The sequence below is a fragment of the Furipterus horrens genome, unplaced genomic scaffold (genome assembly GCF_987537825.1).
Source record: "Furipterus horrens unplaced genomic scaffold, mFurHor1.1.pri manual_scaffold_6, whole genome shotgun sequence".
NCBI lineage: Eukaryota > Metazoa > Chordata > Mammalia > Chiroptera > Furipteridae > Furipterus > Furipterus horrens.
In genome coordinates, this window is record NW_028327176.1 from 117573704 (window position 1) to 117594238 (window position 20535).

Consider the following 20535-nt stretch of genomic DNA (forward strand, 5'->3'; position numbering starts at 1 on the left):
TAGGAACCCGTGGGCCCGCGCCGTCCAGGCCATGCCCACCGCCCTCTGCTAATCCCCGAGACCAACCGACTCTTCTTCCTGCTGCCCCGCTAGGCTTCCGGACCCGCCACGCGCCTCAAGTGGTACTTCTTCCCCGCAAAAAGTGACCCCGGATTAGTGGTTGCAAAAGTGCCCCCGGAGGGGAAGGCGTACGTTCCTCCTGTTTTTGAATGGCCCTGGAGAGGGTCCTGGGGATTGGAGGAGAGCTAGCAGGCCGGCAGGACGGATAAAATGACAACAGTCCCCCTTAACCCTTTCGCCGCTCTGCACAGGCTAGACCAGAGAGCACGGCTCTGCCTCCGCCCACCGGTCCCACTGCTGCCTCGGGTTGTCCTCGGAATCTCCTTTAGGTGGCTTGTGCACCACTGTTGGCAGCGAGCAGACCGTCAGCGTTCTTGGAAAGATGTTTTGGAAGAGAGTAAGCCACCAAAGGTAGAACCAGACACCCCTGGGGGGTTTCTGTTTTCCAGGCTGTGAGGGGGACCTGTGCTTCCTTAATATCTATCTGATTGGTATAGCAAAGCCCAGACTTTTTGGAGGAATGGGTTGGGGAGGCAGAATGGAGAAGAGTCAGCTGGGTGGAAGCGGCCTTTGCATGTGGTAAAAGGGGACTCACCATTGTCTTGACTGGCAGCTCATGGCAAGTTTCTCTGCTGGGTCGAAGTGGGTCACAATGGATCAGCATCCATTGAAGTTCAAACTGGACAAAGACAGCAGACAGTCAGTTCAGGTTCTTTTGGAGGACAGAAACAGGTCATTGAAGAGAGAGAAGCTGGTAAGTGTGACCCAGTTGCTAAGTGTCTAGAGACCACTGGTTGATCTCAGTGGAACAGGACTTTCATTGGTCCTGGAATATAAATTTCCATTGGAAATGGGTGGGAAGCCCTTCCAGGTCCCAAATCTCTCTCTTTCTTTTTTCATCCAATAGATAATTGCACTCCATCCCACCTGCCAAATGGACTCTAGATCTGCTGGATCTAGAATTAAGTTAGATATACTTTTCCATTGTTATGGAAACATCTAGAGTTGAAGTTACTGGATGGAAAATCAAAATTGGTGACAATGAAGAATGAAGTCCTTCCCTTCTATCCACAATAAAAAGAAAGTAAAACAAAACGAATTTTTCTGTTTTATAAAAAGTTAAAATAAGGCATTAAGCTTTTACGTTTCTGCACTGGTGTCTCTTCTCATATGATTCTAACTGTCCTAGAGTTCTCTTCTGTCTCCATTATTCTGGTTTCTCTCAACTTTACCATGCCTTTTCTCCAGAAAATGTAGACATCTGGAAGAATGAGTTAAGTGGGATGAAATGAAAGTGAGAAGCTAAATCAAGATGAAAATTTACCTGTGAACTGCATGAAAATTATCTGTGTCTTCATGGTGTGAATTATTTAACAATATTACACTGACATCCCTCAGAGTAATTGCTTTCCAAACAACACAATGCATTTCAGGTAAGGAAATTACTTTAATCAAACTCTCTTTTTAAATTATTTATTTACTTATTTTTAGAGAGAAACATCGATGTTGGTTGCCCCTCATACATCTCTACACACTCTCAACCAGGGACCTGGCCTTCAACCCAGGCATGTGCCCTGCCTGGGAATCGAACCTGTGACCCCTCTACTTATAGTCTGGCACTCAATCAACTGGGCCACGCCAGCCAGGACTCAAACTCTTTTTATTGGAGTACTTTTGTTGGCTTAGGAGAGATTTTATTCTAGTTTGTTCTAAATTGCAATGGAAATTTTAAAAGGAAGATAACAATAAAAATGGAATAACCTTTTCCTCAATGAATACTAAGTACCTGACAGTGCCTCAAACAACTCTTTGAAGCAGATCACACATGGGTAAAAAGGAGTAGAGATGTTAAATCATTGCCACAGGTCACACAGCTAGTAAAAGGCAGAGCTAGCATTCCAAATGTGCTAGACTCTAACTAACATAAGAACTTTCTCCACTACCCTACACAGCCCCCACCCCCAAAAGACAGAGAATGAGTTTTAATTTTGTAAGGAGGTAACCAAGGCATATGGTGGTTGAATATGTGTATTAAAGATGAATGGAAATGGAGAATTATCTGGAAATTAAACCATGTAAGCTAGTTTCCAACATCTGCTAGAAAACTTCAGAATTAGACTAAGAAACTTCTAAAAGAATTTAAACCTTTCCCTATTTACATGCTTGTTACAGAAATATATCCGGAAGCAAAATTTCTAGTGTTCTTCCATATACTGACAACTATTTCTATATGCAGTTACATATTAATGTGTATAAGAAAATATCATGTAGGAAATAGCATTATAATTTTTTTTCAATGACCAGGAAAAAATATTACCAGAATAAGAAAAGATATCTTTCCACTTCCTAACTCTCAAAATAAGAGACACCACACATAATTTTATTCACTGAATCCTTTGTGAATTGGCAAGTCAAACTAGGAATGGATTCTGTGTGTGTGGTGTGTAATATTTTAATTCTCAAAAAATAATTTATATCTTAATCACCTTGAGAAACTTTAATTATCTTATGGCAAATGCAAAGTGATTCATTAAGCTGTTTTCTCAAAACTGTAATTCTCTCTGGATAAATTGGCACACCTGTTTAAATATGTGGGATTCAATTGTGCCACAGGATAATGGGAAAATGAATGTAATTCATCTGTGAATACAGGCTGGATTGTTCAGAGTCTGACATAGATAAGAAGTTTCTGAACACATCTGTGCATCCACATAAACACCACCTACATACTAATAATCATCTACACAACAACCATTTTTTAGCATGCGATATGAATTCCAATTTGCATGTTAATTATTTTGAAGGAAGATTGGCAGCGTTCCTTGGTAAAAGTCACTTTCATTATACATCTAAAATGCTAATTTCCACACGTTTCTCATTTTCTTACCTGGAATCATTCATCTCTTTGAATACACATTGACAAAATATATCTGACAAACATTTTAACTTAGCCCTTAAGACAAAATCATTTAAGCCTCAATATAAGCCAGGCACAAAGGAGACGTTGTAGGGGAACCAGAGACTTTCTCCCCACAGGAGTTTATAGTTTGTAAGACTGAGAAAAATCCAAGCAAAGGAAGAAAAAGGTTTGTTTGTTTTTTTTAATCTGTTCAACAGAACATAAAATGCCCTAGCACAATCCATTCTTCTCAACATAAAATACTTCACCATTGTCTCAGGGAAAACTGATTTGTGTGAGTATAAAGTGCCTTACATATACCTAGCTTGGCATTATCCAATTATTTTCTTTAGGAAACTAAGGTATAATTCCAGCCCCTAAGCTGAAGTAGTGTCCAGCTGAAAACTCATTAAAACACGTAATTTTGGTCCCGATTCTCTATTTTTTTAATAAGACTAGTGACTTCTACTTATTTTGCTAGGTTGTTGAGAAAAATTAATAAGGTCTTTAAGCCATTCATAAGAACTACACAAAGACTACTAGCAGAACACTATCTTTTCTTCTTGAGAGTGAATTCTATCAACTAACTGTGGAACTTGGCCTAATATTAATGAGAATGGCACAAGCCTTGATTTTTTGCAAACTGAATTATGATTAAATTTTATAAGCTGCCTCAAAATGAGAAATTTCCCCAACTCTATGTAGACTAGGCCCTGCAGTTCCAGACATAGTACTAGAAATTGCATTTAAATACAAGTAGGTGACAATCATCTGAATTATAGCAAATGCAGAGGCAGAATGATAAAAAGAAAGAGACTAGTGGACTTGAAGGTAGCAGACCTGGTGTATAGTAATTTATTCATTTTTCATTAAAGATATCTTTATATAACACATTCATGTGCTTTGATATCAACACTATAGAAGACACAAAAACCTTTAGTATATAGGGCAGTATCTAAACCAAAAAATTACATTTGACAATAAATAGTATTGCAGTTGACATGTGATAAGGCTAAGGTCACCAACAAGGGAATCATATATATAGCATGTCATATGTGAGTAGTACCCTGAAGCAATTGAGATTTTCATAAGCAGAGATGAGGAGGGTAACAGAGTACTGAAGAGAGGAGGTGACAATAATAAGGCACAAGGATGGAAAATGGTGTAGAGAAAAGAGTAGATAGATTTATTTTTAATTATAAGATAAGAAATTTTAATATTACTGTGTAGCTAATCATTAGATGACTATATCAATATTTGCTTGCAACAGAGCACTGGATGGGGAAAGGTGGCCTAATTGAAAAGGGCATTTCAAGGAGATTCATGTGATAATAAGTGCCTGAATAAGTGCCTGATCCTCTCAGGGAGAAGGAGGCTACTATCACAGAGCATTAAAAAGTGTTATTCTATGAACTATGGTGAGGCATCCTGAGTTACCTGCCCACTTAAAAATGAAAGAACCCTCCCCTCATGCACATCCCCCTTCAGCTGCCATTCTGTTTTCTACTCCCCTTCATGTAAAACTGAGAAGAGTTATCTATACCAATTGACTCCGATTCCCTTCCCTTCCATTCTCTCTTGAACTTAGCTTTTCCTCCCAGTTCTCCAATGGGTCTTTTCTCAAGTTCACCCTCACTAGTTTCTAAATACAATGGTCAACTCTCAGCCCGCATCTTATTTGATCCAACTACAACAGTTGAGTGGGATGACCATTCCATCTTACCTGAATTACTATTTTCCCTGACTTTCAGGGTACCACAATCTTCTTGATCTGCTTGTTCTCTCCTGCATCACAGGCTGCTTCTCTGAGTCAGTTTGGCTGAAATTTCCTCTTCTCAGCAATCTCTAAATGTTGGTTGTTTCAGGGTTCAGTTCTAGGACTTCTTTATCACATTCATATCTTAGTAATTTAATCTTGTTTCATAGCTTTAAATACCATATACATGTTGACAACTCCCAGAGTTCTATTCCCAGTTGGACCTGTCTCTTAAAATCCAGAACATACCAAACTGCCTGCTCAGTATCTTCTCTTAGATGTCTAAAATAGTGCTTAACTTAGATGTTCCAAACTAACTCCTGATGTTCTCACTGATACCTGCTGTTGCCACAGTCTTTCCCATCTCAGTAAATGAAAACTCTGTATTTGTAATTAGTCATGCCAAAAAATTGGTGTCATCCTTGATTCAGCTTTCCCTCTTATACTTTAAATCCTGTTTTCTTTACCCTCAACATGTATCAGCTTCTGACCCCTGTGCACCATGTCCACCACTACCCGCCTCTTCTAAACCAAGAACACCATTGTCTGAATTACTGCAGTAGCCTCTTAAGGTTCCCCTAAATGTTCTGTACTTCTCTCCCCTGACAGCATACTATCAAACAGCAACCAAAAACATGCTTTTTAAAAATACGAACATGTTGATTATCCAAAACCATCTGAAAGCTTCTCATCTTTCAGACAATCCAAAATGTTAATACAATGATCCCATCCTCACTCTATCATGTTACCTCATTGTCTACCCTCAGTCTCATTCCAGCCACACTGGTCTGCCTGCTGTCCTCGAACAGAGCAGGCAATACCCACACCAGCCTTCTCACTCCATCTTCTTTCTTTCTTGAATCTTCCTTTCCCAGATATCCTCATGCTAATTCTCTTAACTCTTTCAGGTTTCTGCTAAAAATGTTTTTCTCAGTGAGGTCCTCTCCAGGCACAACAATTTCCTGCTTCATTTTTCTCCACAGCATTTCTGACCACCTGACGTACTTCACATTTATTCATTTATTCATTTATTCATTTGTGTCCATCTCCTCTTTCCAAAATGAATGTAAGCATCATTCGAATTCTAATTTCTGTCTATAACTTCTCTTTGAATACGCACTGACAAAATATATCTAACTAATATTTTAATTTAGTCCTTCAGGAAACATCATTTAAGCTTTAATATAAGCCAGGCATGAAGGAAACATTCTAGGAGAATGAGAGATGTTCTCCTCCCCACAAGGAGTTTACAGTTTGTAAGACTGAAAAAAATCCAAGGAAATAAATAAAAGGTTTTTCTTTAAATCTATTCTCAAAAATAAAATATTTAATGAATAGGTGTTTAATGTTAATAAGTGAGTGCAAAGAGGTAGATAAGAAATATAGTGAATAAAGAATAAATATTATTTTTCTTCTGGTTTGATTACAAGTTGGGGCAAGCTGCCTCTACTGCCTGGGTTTCAGTTTCTTCACCTGTAAACTGAGAGGTTTGGACTGGATGTACTCACTCTCCTCCAGCTTTGAAAGACCATGATTCTATTGACACCATACTCTGGTTTCTCTTCAGATAGTGTAAATCTTTTGTCTTTCTTTCTTTTTTCTTTTTTCTTTTTTTTTTTTTTTTTTTTTTTACTATTGACACCATGTTGTAACCAGAACCACTAACCATACAGAAATTAACATGAAAAGAAGGAAAGCCACCACTGAATTAATCTCTTGCTTTACAGCCTCCCAGTATACCTAACAAAGATTTCTTTATGCTCTTAGCCTATACACATTTTAATAGAAATAGAAAAACTAATAACACTGATTTTTTTTTTACATTGCAAGCATATGGGCATAGCTGAGGCCAATAAAAGTATTTACTGTTTTCAATTTTCCCATTAAAAACAAGTTTGACCATCTTTTTGTTTTTCTTCCAGTTATCTATAGTTCCTTCTCCCAATCATGGCTTCTGCTCTGTGGGTATCTCTTTTTCTGCCTGTTCTACTTTCATTGCCACCTAGTGGAAAATTCAGCTAATGTTAACACAATCTACAAAGTAGCATGTTAGGTTTTATCTCCAAAAAAACTGTTTTGACAGTCAGCATTCAAAAATATTCCAGTCAAGTCACACCAAAGTGTTTTAAAAAGTTATTTCCTATGAATATGTTCAGATAATGTTACCATTTCTTTTGTATTTATTTATTATTTCCCAGTGAAAGAGTATTTGTAAAAAATGTACTTGTCAAAAACTATTTCATAAGCCAACTTAATAGTTTAGATACATGCATAGTAGATATGCATTTCTTAACTCACTAAAAACATATCTTCCCAGAATATTTCTTCAATACCAAATTTATTTCTATGGAGTAAAGAAAAAGACAGATAGCTCTTCCATCAACAGTTTTTCTGGTTCTTTCTATTTACTCTCATATTTTCTCTGAATTTAACAAAAATAACATAGAGCAACACATTTGAAATACACATTTAAAAGCATTTTATCTGATTCATCATGTTCCACTTGTTTTATTTAGACTATACGTAGGGAAAAAGAAAAAGAGCTTGAATCATACATGTGCAAAGCCTCATAAACTTTTATCCTTCCTCAAACAAGCCCCTAGTGCACATCTCTCAGAAGGCAAAAAGGCTAACTTTGTTTTCTAATAGAGCTGTACAAAATAACTCTCCAAGGCAATCAGGTTGACAGCAAACAATAAAGAACCTGTCATAAAATAACATGTTTTTATGATATGCTGCCAGGAAACTGAGCTTTGCTGTGGGATAAATGGCACCATCCTAAAATATGAATACAAAGGAGAATAGGAAATATGGGATTTATTGCTTTAAAATCAAACTAACAGTGTATGACAGCAGAACATTGGGAAAAAATATAAAGTGCTCTGAAGCCACTAAATAACCATGAATGATGAGAATGTTTTGAGTTGTAGACCACGTGAGCAACTACATTGTAAGCCTTACGAAAACCTCCTGAAATTGGTTTTCTTTTCCAATTTAGAAAGGGAACGAGACAAAAGATAGACTAGAAAGGGGGAAATCACAAGCAGGAACAATATAAATGACTTTTGGCATTGATGCTCCATCAAATAAATGTTTTTTTTCAACTGCCTTTTTTAGTAAGCAATTCCTACAGCTACCTCTTGACATCTTTAAACACTTTTAGAAGGGATGTTTGCTTTTAATTTACTTGCTAAACAAAAGCAACTGTTGATCCTGAAAAAAAAAAGTATTCAATTAATATAGTGTCAAAGATTAAAATGAATCCAATTTCAAGAAAAAAAATTGAAAAATATACTATTCCTTGTTGTTTTCAAGCTATTGGCACATTTCATTTTAATTTAAAATTTCTCACATAGTAATATTGAATATTTGCTGTCTCCAAATTGAGAGAAGGGTGCCCTAACAGGGTACTTCTTCTACCTCCCAGAATATATGGATGCCAATATTCATCACTCTGAGTCCTCTAAGTGACATGTAGTCACTTAATAATCTTCAGTTATTGTCAGTAATTTCAGTTTCAGCCAAACTGGTGAGATCATAGGACATGAAATAAAAACAGGGCATAGGGACAACTCGCGGGCACTTGGGCTTTGTCTTGGCACTTGCATGGGGATTTGACTATTCTTAGTCTAGAAAAGTGAGCAGCAGTGTGGGGTAATAAAGTTTGAAAGGGAAGAATCAGTAAACATGAGAATTCCCAAATGAGAGGACTGAACCTTATCTTCTCCTGCATAACTCATACATCTCCAGGTTTCCTCTTAGACATCACCTCGTTCAGAAAGCATCTTTGAATTCCACACTCATGCCTTCCTGCCCTGATGTGAGAGAGGAGCTTTTTCCCAATGCCCCAGCCACTGGCACAGTCCTTGCTGTGTGACAATGGCATTGTTTACTACCCTAACCTCCAATCCTCCATAGACTGAAAAAGATAGGAGCTGCAATTAATTTATATCCAGTATATAAGCACATGATGACCTTTACTAAGTTAATAAACAAGTATGATTAATGTCTGAGGACACGTTTCATACTGCACAATAATCTTTCTTTAAAAAATGTATTGTTTATCCTGCAAAGTAAATTCTGAAAGTTCTACACAAATAACACGTCTTCCAAAATAAAAATGATGAAATGTTTTATAAGAAAAGATATAATGTTTATACATTTTAATTTTTTTTCAGAGAAAAGTTAGTTGGAATAACAGAAAATAAGGTAGATTTGAAAATTTTATAGCTAATTCTGTTTCTTACAGGCCTAGAAACATGCTTGAGATTACTTCTTCATCTGGGAAATGAAGATGATCTTATCTATGCTTGTAACTTACAAAACTATTGCAAGAATCAAATAAGTTAATGGAAATGAAAGAATTTTGAAAACATTGAATTGGTATATTAAGGGCATTAAACTGTGAATTAAGCATAAATGGGCTTTCTTTACATAGAGTTTTCTACTTTTCCTTCCATTGGTTGAAAGTTGAAGAATATATTGGTGACAAGTTTGAGTTTGATATTGTAAACTGTCAGTCCTTGGATGTAAGTTAAAATGTTTTGACCTATATCCTTGATCTATTTAAGGTATTTTCACTACCATCACCACCACCATATCATCAAATATGGAATTTTTTTAATACCCTTAATACACCAAGTCTCTTGGGTTTCCTTGAGGTGGGTCAGAATTCAGTATAAAAGAAAAAAAAATTGTTCAGGCTATTTTTAAAAATTTTTTTAAAATAATTTACTTATTTGTTTGTTTATGTATTTATTTTTAGAGAGAGGGGGAAGGAGAAAGAGAGGGAGAGAAACATCACTGTGCGGTTGCCTCTCAATCACACTCCCAACTGGGGACCTGCCGAGCAACCTAGTCATGTGTCCTGACTGGGAATCGAACCAGCAACACTTGGTTCACAGGCCGATGCTCAATCCACTGAGCCACACCGGCCAGGGTTCTCTTTTTTGTTTAGGCTTTTTTCAAGTACTTTTAACATTGACTACACTGCACTGACTGAGAAACTCCTTGGTGGATCTGTAGCAAAATGTAACATCAGCTTCCATGTTCTTTGCTGCATTCCTGGACTTGGAAGAATAAAATAGAAGATAACTCGTCCTAACTGGTTTCCACTGTGATGGGAGACTGGACTTGTCAGAAAATCTGCAATCAACTATAACATTACTGGTTAGCCTGTAATATAATGAAATGCTATTCTGACTGTACTGCTTTGGCAATCAAGCAATTTAATAGCAAGCTAGCATTGCTGATTCAGATTATAATGACTTGTAATGTTGTGCAAGGACAATGAATCAATAAATCAAGTTTAGAAGTACTTCATTGGTATACATCACAGTGAGGGGGTACCCTTAAGGTCATTTTTCTCTCATCCATGACTCAAAAATGACAGAAATTGCAGAAGTTTAGTGTTGTCTGAAAACCATTCCAGCACCATTGCAAAGATTTTACTGCATAAAATTCAAGATGGCATCAGAGTGGTCCCATTGGCTTTCTGACCCAGCCACTTGAGGTGTGATAACTCATTAGTTGAAGATACACTTTCTCAAGTGTCTACAAGCCAGGGCGGTAATGTGGCTGCTACAAATCTTCTCTGGTACATCACAGAATATAGAAATTTCACACCGCCCTTCACACTAATCATAATTCTTCCCTTGGAAAGAAGTTATTTGAACTACTCTATTACTGATATACCAGATAACTTTTTCCCCCCTTTGTAGAAGGGCACAGAAAACATTTGAAATCACTGTATCACCCTTACTACACTCTATGGTATGAGTTTGGTGACTAGAATTTAACAGCCCTGAGAGAGAGACAGACAGAGAAACAGAAAGAGAAAGAGACAAAGAGAGACAGAGAGATTGGCATCAATATTTATTGAGCTGTAAATTCTTTAGTTTCCCCCCGAAGAACACCAGCCCTCTAAGATATATTTTTTAAATTCCTGCCATAATACTATAAAATATCCTTTTCAAGAGTTCTTCATTGCCCTGACCAGCATGGCTCAGTTGGTTGAGCATAATCCCACTAAGCAAGAGGTCACTGGTTCAATTCCCAGTCAGGGCACATGCCTGGGGTTGGGGCGCAGTCCCCCGCTGAGGCACATGCAAGAGGCAGCCAATGATGTTTCTCTCATATTGATGTTTCTCTCCCTTTCTCTCTTCCTCTCTTCCCCTCTCTCTAAAAATAAATAAATATTTTTTAAAGAATTATTCATTAAAAGTCTAGACAATTATATGTTATTATATAATTCCTGACCTTTATATCCATGAATCTCTACAGCAAAATCATAAACAGAGCTCTAAAATCCTTTACTTTTATAATATTCTATTTAAGACCTACTCCTAAATAAACAAATATTTTCCGTCTATGTAATTTTTATTCTTGTTTATGAGACATCATATTGTTTCCTAACTTTATCTCCTACACTCTGAAGTTCGTACCCCTCCCCTCCCTCACCTCCCTCACCCACTCACACACTCAGTCACATTTTCACAAGTGCATTTCATCCAAAGCAGCCAGTCTTTAGATCTTTGAATGCAGCCTACTTACTCTTTGCTTTTCCTTTTAATGCTCATTGCCTCAGCCAGAATGCACTTTCTCCTCTTCTCTTGCCAATTCAAATCCTTCCATTTCAAGGTCCATTGCTTCCAAGAAGCATGGAATTCTTGACTAACTGAATCCACCATTCATGTTAACCTTACTTTGAATCTTCTCATTAATTATTTATATACAATATGTACCACACCAGTATCAGTTTCTTTAAGTCCCTTCAAAAGGATCCTGGGTGCTGCAGGTGGACATGTAGCAACTTCCAAGTAGACTTAAAGCTCTTAAAACGGGGAGCCATCTCTACTTAACTTCCTCTGATTCCCCATTCTAGCTGGTACATGCTATACTCAAAGCAAGCACTTGAGGAAATAAAAAAGATGAATAACTATTCATTCTTTAAGACATTCAGATGATTACCAAAGATCTTTGAGGTATTAATTTTAACAATCTGGTTTTAAATTAATCTACCATGGTGTATGATTTTCTACTTACTGGTACAGAAACTTGAGGATTATCTGCAAGTTTTCCCAGCACAGCAAAACCATCGGCATTGATTTGGCCTCTTGGCTTTATAGGCAAGGATTCAATCCTGTTGCAGTCAACAAAGAGAGTAGCACTGCTCCTTTCCACACCAATCATGATCTTATGCCACTGGGAATCGAACAAGGAGGGCAAATTTGTAAAGGTTGCAGATTGGAGACTTCCATCCAGTCCCTTGTATGAAAATGCAACAGATTTTGTTTGGCCATTAATCTTCACACCAACTTGCTCCTTCCCTGAGGAATCCTGAATCTGCCAAATGCTCCAGTTCTTTTCAAGTGTGCTTCCAGTCATCCGAAAAGTAGTTAAAAAGGAGTATTCTTCAGGCAGCCCACTGGGATATAAATGCCTGAGTAAAATTTTAAAACAGTAAATATGAATCTTGTTTTCCATACCCATGCATATTACCATATTCTTTTATGCTATTTTAGATTCTAGATCTACAAAAAAAAACCTACAGTGTGAAAAACTATGTACTATTTGTTCGTTCAGGACTGTTCATAAAGACCTACACAAAAGTTTAATTATTCATGTACATTAATGCTCTATCTTAAAATACACATTAAAAAAAAAAACGAAACCTTCCCTCGAAGTGAGCAAGAGTTCCTAATGCCACACAATCCCAACAATATTACTATTTATGTTGCCTGAAGAGCTACTGTTCAGCAATTTCATTTCAGCCAAGAAACACATTCCTACACAGTTCTTGGCATCATTTCCCCTACAAATGAAAGAAGAGATCATCTGGAATCCAAATCATCTCTGCCAGTTTATAAGACCACTTAATTAAAGCAGCTTTTAAATTTTTTATTTTAATGTAACATAGTAAGATTATTTGTTACTTCCATAATTTCTTCAGTATTCCTTCCCACAATTATCCTAGACCTATGCAAGCATTTTGAGAATCAGTAACTTTGCAAAGTTGAGAAGTTCTTTCACACTGTGCATATTTTTCTTTTCTAGGGAGTCCAAAGTATGATGTTAAATTAGCAGCCGTTGTTTGTCACTGGATATGTGACCAGGGAAAAGTGACCAGTTCTTAATTCTCTATCCCAGTCTAGTTGTTCCTGAGTTAGAAAGCGGAGTCTGTATCATTGCTACCTCCTGACTTTAAGCGGCAGCAGGAGACCATCAGTGGCCCTAGGGCATCTCCAGGCTTTGTGGAAACTGCTCTGAAGCTACAACTACCTGAATCTGCTTTTGCTAAACCAAGCTGCGAAAGCCTGAGGACCAAAATTAATTTTAAAAAAAATCAGAACATACTAAATGTAAACTTCACCTTTCAAGTGCTTAAAGTTTTTATTCTTCTACCTTCCTGCTTCTAAGTACAGAAAAATTCTTAAGTGAGAAAGAAATACTAGGAAAAGCAGGTGCTAATTAATTTTTCTTGCTAAATAATAAAATTTGACATTTCTGAGAGCAGTTATGGACCAGGACCCAAAGTCCTGATTAACCTTTCTTCAGGTCAAACTCCTGTTTTATAGCTCCCTTCTTGTGAAGAGTAAAGAAGAGAAAGGCAAGAATAAATATCTAAATGAATGCTTATTTAATATGTTCAAACTGAAATGAATAACGTATAAATTTCTTGAATTTATATATGTGTTGTTGCCAGTTACATCAAAACATTGTTGTGGTCAAGAATTTCTAAGCCAAAAAATTCCTCATCAGGGACATTACTCAACTTTAATATTTTCTATCTTTACTTTGACTTTAACTGTAAGACTTTGTCATTCTTTATAATAATAGCATAAACAAATATATAACCCTTTACTCCAAACGTTTTTGAAAGCCTTCAATAAAATGGGTCAACTGTGTCAACAAATTGTATTGCTTTGTTAGTTTTATAAAAATAAAAATGTGAAACTTTTCATCTGAGTGCTTTTTTTTCATCCAAGTACTTTGTTTGGCTATTATTTTCTATAGCGTCTGGTTTATATTTATAATATTGGGTTAATTCCTTCATCAGTACATATTTTTAAATGATTACTGGTGATGTGTACTGTACTTATTTTCAAAGCTTTCAGTTTACTAAATATGTTTTATGTCTGTTAAGTGTACAGGAGGTTTTAACAACTATATTTGAAAAGATTCAGTTTGGAGTTAAAGAAGGAAACATGTACACAAGAATTATTTCCCCAGATTCAGACATCTACTGCATCTATTTTGATATTTGTTTTTAATATTTTTTCTGTTTGTCATATTTCCTTTGGACTTTAGAGTTTTCAGAAGATGCATATTCCAGAATAACTTCTAGGAAAGAAACTAAGATTCATTAATGACAACATAATATATTGCCCAATGTATAATTATAAAACCTTATAGAAGTTCTTATATCTCATTTGACTGACCTCTATTTGGAGCTTAGAGATAAGTTTTAAAAGTTTTATTCAATGTTGAAATTTGACAAAAGTCTATTTAAATCATGAATGGGTTATTTTAATATTCTTTTCACCTAATAATATGGATTTAACCAGATGCTTAAAGGATTAATTTTTATGTTTTGTCCAAGATAGTTACTGTTGAGGTGTGAGGCTTTTATAGAAGGAAGATAAATCCTAATGCTTTGTCATCTTCTCTTTCTTAAAGCAGTCTTCTAATAGTTGTTTTTTGTTTTTTGTTTTTTTTTTTTAGTCTATGTTATCTATTTATTTGTTTACCCATATACTGAACAAAGCTGTAGCATTTCATTAGTCTCGGGGTGGGGGGAGGAATGTATTTGATTTGATTTAGAAGTTACAGTAACTCTACAATGACTCTTTTGCAAAGACATCATGAAGTTAACTGAGGGAGCTCTCCCAACTTGTGCTTCATCCAATCTTTCCTGCTAAGTGAGCAAAAGGATTATGTTGAAAGTAGCATAGGATATAATATCCCCATTTACATCTGACTTGGTTATGTAATGCCAAAGACTTTTAAAAAATGGGGTCATGGTTGAGGTTGCTAGAAGAACAACTCATTTATAGACATATTGTTAAACCAAGGATATTCATCTGTCTTTCTCCATATCCATTAAGATAATATATTTTTTTCTGTGTGTGTGCTTCTGTGTATATATGCAAATATAATCAAGATTATAATGTTATTAATACTTTAAACTAGGTTAATATAGTATGTCAATATGATAAAAGAAGAAAATCCCTTCCAGTCTCAAATTAATAAAATTCATATATATTTGTATGTGTCTAAGGCCATTTAAAAATCCTCACAAATCTAATTTACAGAACAGTCAGTTGCATTCTCTTTCTTGAATGCCTGAGACTCCATTCTTGCAAATAAGTGGTGCACTTCAGTAAGTAAACTTGACAGCATACATAATTTAAAAGAAACTGAATCTATAAATGATTTATTTCATTTTTACAATCTGCACAGAGTATCTTAAAAGGAGAGCCATAAGATTTTAAATAAATGATAAGCAGTCTTTAGACCTTGAAACATTTGTTTATGACCTTAACCCAAAGAAAAGATAAGGATTGTATTTTTAAAAGCAAATAAACATTCATATTTGTAAGTATGAGTTGAGAATGTGAAACTATGATACCTAGAATAAAGAATACAAACAGCAAAAATTATGTCTCATAATCTTTAAAACATATTGAAAAGAAAAGGAAGGATAATTTGTGACTCTATCACATTAGTTTCAGATGCCATTGTCTCCTTTCCTTTTCACCAAGACCCTGCTAATAAGATTCTTTTTTGCTCACCCAAAGCCTATATTCTCCAGCATAGAAATTCTCTTTACACCAAGGCAGTCTACTTTCTGCATGATCCAAGAGCAATTCCAGTCCCTACTTGTCCTGCCACCTGGCTTTTGAATAAGTTAAACTTGGAGGATAACTTAAAAAAAAAAGACTTCACTAAAGAAAAAAGACTTCTGTCTGCATACACTCTCTCCATATGGTGCTCTCCCCTACTTAGAGCAAACTAATACAGCTGTGTACCAGGAGCTATTAACCCCTCTCCATTGATTAACACTTGCTCCTCATGGCAACTCTTGATACTGAGGGAACTGAAGCAAATTTCATTTAAATAACTTGCCCAAGAATGGACTTTATTGCTTATTTGGAATTCCATCTATCTCAGGCCTTTGGTTCTCCTCCTTCTCTGTGTATTTCTTTCTACTTCCTCCTTCTTCTATTCCTTAATTTTTTAATCTTTTAATAAGCCTTGCCAGTAAAATAAGAATTTTTAGTGTTTGTGGGGAGCAGAGAGTCAAGAAGGTAGAGAATATGGGACTTTGGCTACAGCCAGTTTAAAAGTACTTAGCAATACCTCTAGACACTTAGAGAGGAAGAACAAAAAAGATGAGTAAGAGGTAGGGGTCTATGTGACCATCAACCTCTGAATTTATAGTCAGTGACACTCCAGACAATATAGTACCTTAAACTGTAGAAGAGAAAATTAAGCCAGCATCGGTGGTCTTGTGTGTTTACTTATTTTATTAAAGAAAAAAAAATTAAAAATTTTAAAGAATATATAAGCAAAAAATGATAATAGCTGTCATTATGCCTTTAATATTTCCAAATGTGAATGGTTTGCCAGGGTCAGTATCAAATAATGGTTAGAAGCACAGCCTCTGATGCCATTCTGTCTGTGTTTCAATCCTCCCAGCACCTCGTGACCCTGTGACGGTAAGAAAGTAACTGAAGCTTTCTGACTTCAATCTCCTCTTCCATAAAATATGGATAATAATGTCCTCACCACAGGACTTAATGTTAGTTGGGGAATTTGTTAAAATAATTTATAGATTGCACTATTATTGTTTTATAAAATATAGTATGTTCAAAACATAAATTTCTATATGCAGTCTGGCACTATATCAGAATATTCTAATTTGACCAAAATTTCTATTATTATAAACATTTAGAGTTTCTATAATATTCTTTACTATTATTCTAATTAATCATTATTAACCTTTACACCTTAATTTCTATCAAAGCCCTAATTTTCTTATTAACCCACCAAAGGAATCTTGAATCTTTTTTTTTTTTTGTAGTGCCCTAAGACATAATCATAATAGTCACATATCAGATATTAAGTGACATAAAACTGAAAGCCCTAAAGCTCATTTATAACAATAGTAAATCTCAACACTTACACTTACACAAAAGGATCTCAGTAATGAATGATTTGAAGGATAAAAGAGTTTCAGAGAAACAGATAAATGAAGTGGAGGACTTTTCATTATTATTATCACTACCATTGTTTCTGTTATGGAGGTTTTGGTTTTGCTTTTGTTTGGTTCCTGCCAGAAGCTAAGCACTGGATGTGTGGTTCCCTTTCAGCACCAGGACATTTGAACAGCACCATTGTGAGTCCTCTAGCCACTCCGTGGTTCCTAGTTAAATTTATGCTCAACCTCTGGCACTTTTCACAGAGGGTCCTTTCAGTCAAAACCAGACAAATTATAGAAAAACAGAGAGTAGAGCAATAAGAACATGTTCTGAATCAATGTATAATAGTCTCAGTGATTTTTCTCCCCCTGGAATGGGAAGTAAATTACATACTGAAAACATGGAGAGCATTCACATATTCAGGCACCGATGATAGGTAGGTAAATAAATCCCTTCATCTTTAAATAAAGTCATGATTAAAGAGATATTGAGCATCAGAAGATTCTCTAACATTGGATAGGTTTTCACTTTTTAAAATGCATTTGAGGCAAATAATTAGATTTACATTTTTTATTACCTGGTTGGAATCCTGAAGTCTACATTATTTCCCAATTTGTAAGCCACTTGTAATGCAGTTGATCCTACTACCCTTTGAATAGCTCTTCTGGATGCTGCTTTATCTACCTGGAACTGAGAAATCAAGTCAAACCCTAAAGAAAGGGAACACAAAATAAAATGTCCTCATTGAGATTGGTTTTATTCCTTTCCACAAACTACCCAAATAAAAGAATGTATCAGAAAGGTTATAGAAAGCATGCATTTTCAATATGACACACTGCTACTTGCCTGGTAAGTCATCTTGGCCAATCCTGACTTTTGGACAGAGTTCATTTTCACCATTAGAAATTGAATTGACAGGAAATCCTGCAAAAGAGATCACGTCATCCTACCTCATCTCTTATAGGGATCATGGGGAATGTTCCAATAATAATAAGAGCTGAGAAATTATTTAAAGCACTATATTATACCAAAACATCTTGCTTCTAAGTAGTACACTTGGCCTTAACTCTGTAACTCCATGATTATAATTCATTCATTTTGACTCATCCTGGAAGGGAGACAAGGCACAAAAAAATCTGTGCCGGGAAAATGTTCCTTTTGGGGAAGTTAGGAATTTGTTCCTTTTGGAACTGGAGCTGTACAACGTCCTGAATGGCACCATGTCAGAAGACTGTTAGGAAAACTTTTGGTGGTTTGGGCTAGAAAATATTCCTTTAACACCACAAATTTTAGAATTCCTAAAAGAATCCAGAGCCAGTCTTGAGCCAGTTCAATGAGACTTCTAGAGAGGGGAGTTCTTAGAAATCTTTGTCAAATAGAGGAGGGATTTGGTGGACCCTCAGATTCACTAATCCTAAATAATATAGAGAGAACATTGAATTTCATAAGCCCATTTTAAGAAATTAAATAATGGTCCCAACTAGACAATTGCTAGTATCCTAAAATGGGGAAGAGTAACCAGAAGAAGAAAATGAAAAGGATGCAGTGCTCAATTTGATGAGGAATCCTAGAATGAAACTGGGTGCTCCTTACACAAGTAGCAGGTTGTAAGGAAGGAGTGCTCTTTCCCCATCACAGAAAGCCTATTGTAACTATACAACCCTGTGCCTACTGAGACTCATCTGATGGCAGAGACTTCCTAGACTTCAGAAAAAGCATATTACAGCTACACAGCTTTGGCTCAGACATGCTAGTATATCAAACAAATCCCCCCTCGACCCCAGATTAATGGCTTCTATACATCCATCCATCCATCTATCCATCCAACATTAGCAATCACCATCAGAACCAGGTAGTCATTGAAGCATGCAGAATGACTTTCCTGCCAACTTTGATCACAGCAAGAACTTCTTTTTTATACCCAGCATTGACCACAGAAAACTAGCCATGGAGTACCTATGGCCAAAGCAGCATTGGAGAGAGGGTACAAAGGACCAAGGACCATGGGTGCTTCACTCAGCCACAGTCCTACCTGACCCTTTCCGGAAGAAGTGATATTTCTTTCTTTCCTTTTATTTATTTATTTATTTATTTTTGTGACCCTTACTTGGGCGACGTTTGACGACAGTCACCGATGCCCAGGATCCCAGACAACTGCATACAAAGAAGAAAACTGGAACTTTCCTGAAAAGGAGAGGAGAAAAATTACTCAAACAGGAGTCCCTCCAGATGGGGACTACTTTAGTATTTTTAAACATGGTAAAAACCTAATTAATGTAGGTGATAAAATCTCAGTATAGTTTATTTTTCTTGTTTTGATTTTGACATCTTATTGAGAGAGTTAATAAATTCTTGTGTTTTCATCTCCTCCTCTAAACCAGTCGTTATGTTATTGTTTCTATCTCAGTGTTTCTCTACCAGAGTTTTTCTGACCCTCCATTTTGGTGGTTGTCTCTCCCTCTTCCTCTGTCTCACATGCTTGCTTTTCTTTTTTGTCTGACTTTCTCATCTGTCTCTATTTCTGGCTCTGTCCTTGTCTCTCCTCTCACCTCACTTCTCCCTTCACCTCCTCTCATCTCATCACGACTGCAAAAACACAGAGCTTCTGTTCAGGGCCCCTGTTCAGGGCCCCCAACCATCTCCCCGTCACTCTTTCCAATCTCAAGGTCTTACCAGAAGGTCTTCATTTTTCCAATTGGTTTTCTGTTATTGCCAATAGTCCCAATGAAGAAGGGGAGTCAGTGATCCCCCAAGACCCCTTCGCTGTCACCCTGGGACTGATGAGTTCTTGTCCCAGCTTTGATTCCTGCTGCCCTGTCAGGGCTAAAAGCAAAGAATGAACCAGAGGCATCTGGTGACACTTTAAACCAAAGCAGAAGGAAGGGGCGGGGAAAGCTGGCCCCGTAGCCCTGGCCTAGCCAGGGGTGTGCCCTCAAAGCTAACAAGGTTCCACTGAAGGAGGAATTAGCAAGGTAAAGTTTTCTGAGAAAAAAAAATTAGGATGTGGAGAAATTCGCTAGAAACACCCAGGCAAGCTGCTGTAGGAATACAGTGGAAGCTTTTAGAACTGCTGTGCAAATACAGTGATACTTTTTAGAGGACTGTGGTAAAGAGGGGCTCACAGGAAGGCAAATATGTGGGAACTCATGAGAGACTTGGTGCCCATCCCACCTCCTTTGAATCCCGTTTGCTTTGGAGTTTGCTAGTTCTATAACTTCGGGTAAGTTAGTTAATCTGTCTGTCACACCTTCGCCTTAACTGAAAAATTGGTTAAAAGTAGTTGCCTAAAACAATGGTATTGAGAATTAAGCAAGATAGCAAAGCAGAGAATCTAATGCTTGCCTCAGGAGAACAATCATTGTTTCATTATAGCTAACAGTTCACTACGTGCCCCTCTGTTGAAAATGCCTAAAGCCTAATGACGTTTAATTCTCACAACATTATAAGGTAAGACTAAAATGTTTCTTAATCTATAGATGAGAAAACCGGGGCACAGAAAATGAAGTAACTTGTAACTTGTCCTAAGTTGCACAGCTAATTATTCAATTCACGTTAGCTCCCTCTTTTTCATCGTTGAAAATTTTGATAACTGTAATGTCACGCCCCCTAGTTCTTAT

At 36.6% G+C, this 20535-nt stretch overlaps 1 protein-coding gene and 1 long non-coding RNA gene across 2 annotated transcripts in view; one reads left to right on the plus strand and one right to left on the minus strand.

The window, feature by feature from the left end:
• COL9A1 (collagen type IX alpha 1 chain) overlaps positions 1 to 19605 on the minus strand; it is an 84623-nt gene extending 65018 nt beyond the window's left edge. Inside the window, exons 1-6 of the mRNA XM_090282642.1 lie at positions 19592 to 19605; positions 19026 to 19102; positions 17765 to 17842; positions 17496 to 17628; positions 11760 to 12156; positions 656 to 739 (exon numbers count right to left, since the gene is read on the minus strand). Of these exons, the coding sequence (XP_090138768.1) occupies positions 656 to 739; positions 11760 to 12156; positions 17496 to 17628; positions 17765 to 17842; positions 19026 to 19102; positions 19592 to 19605 (783 nt within the window). The remainder of the gene's footprint in view (positions 1 to 655; positions 740 to 11759; positions 12157 to 17495; positions 17629 to 17764; positions 17843 to 19025; positions 19103 to 19591) is intronic.
• Positions 334 to 1005, plus strand: LOC150007283 (uncharacterized). Its single transcript, XR_016512017.1, has 3 exons — positions 334 to 457; positions 674 to 814; positions 968 to 1005. It is a non-coding gene; the product is annotated as an uncharacterized LOC150007283 (long non-coding RNA).
• Positions 19606 to 20535: the final 930 nt, after the last annotated feature.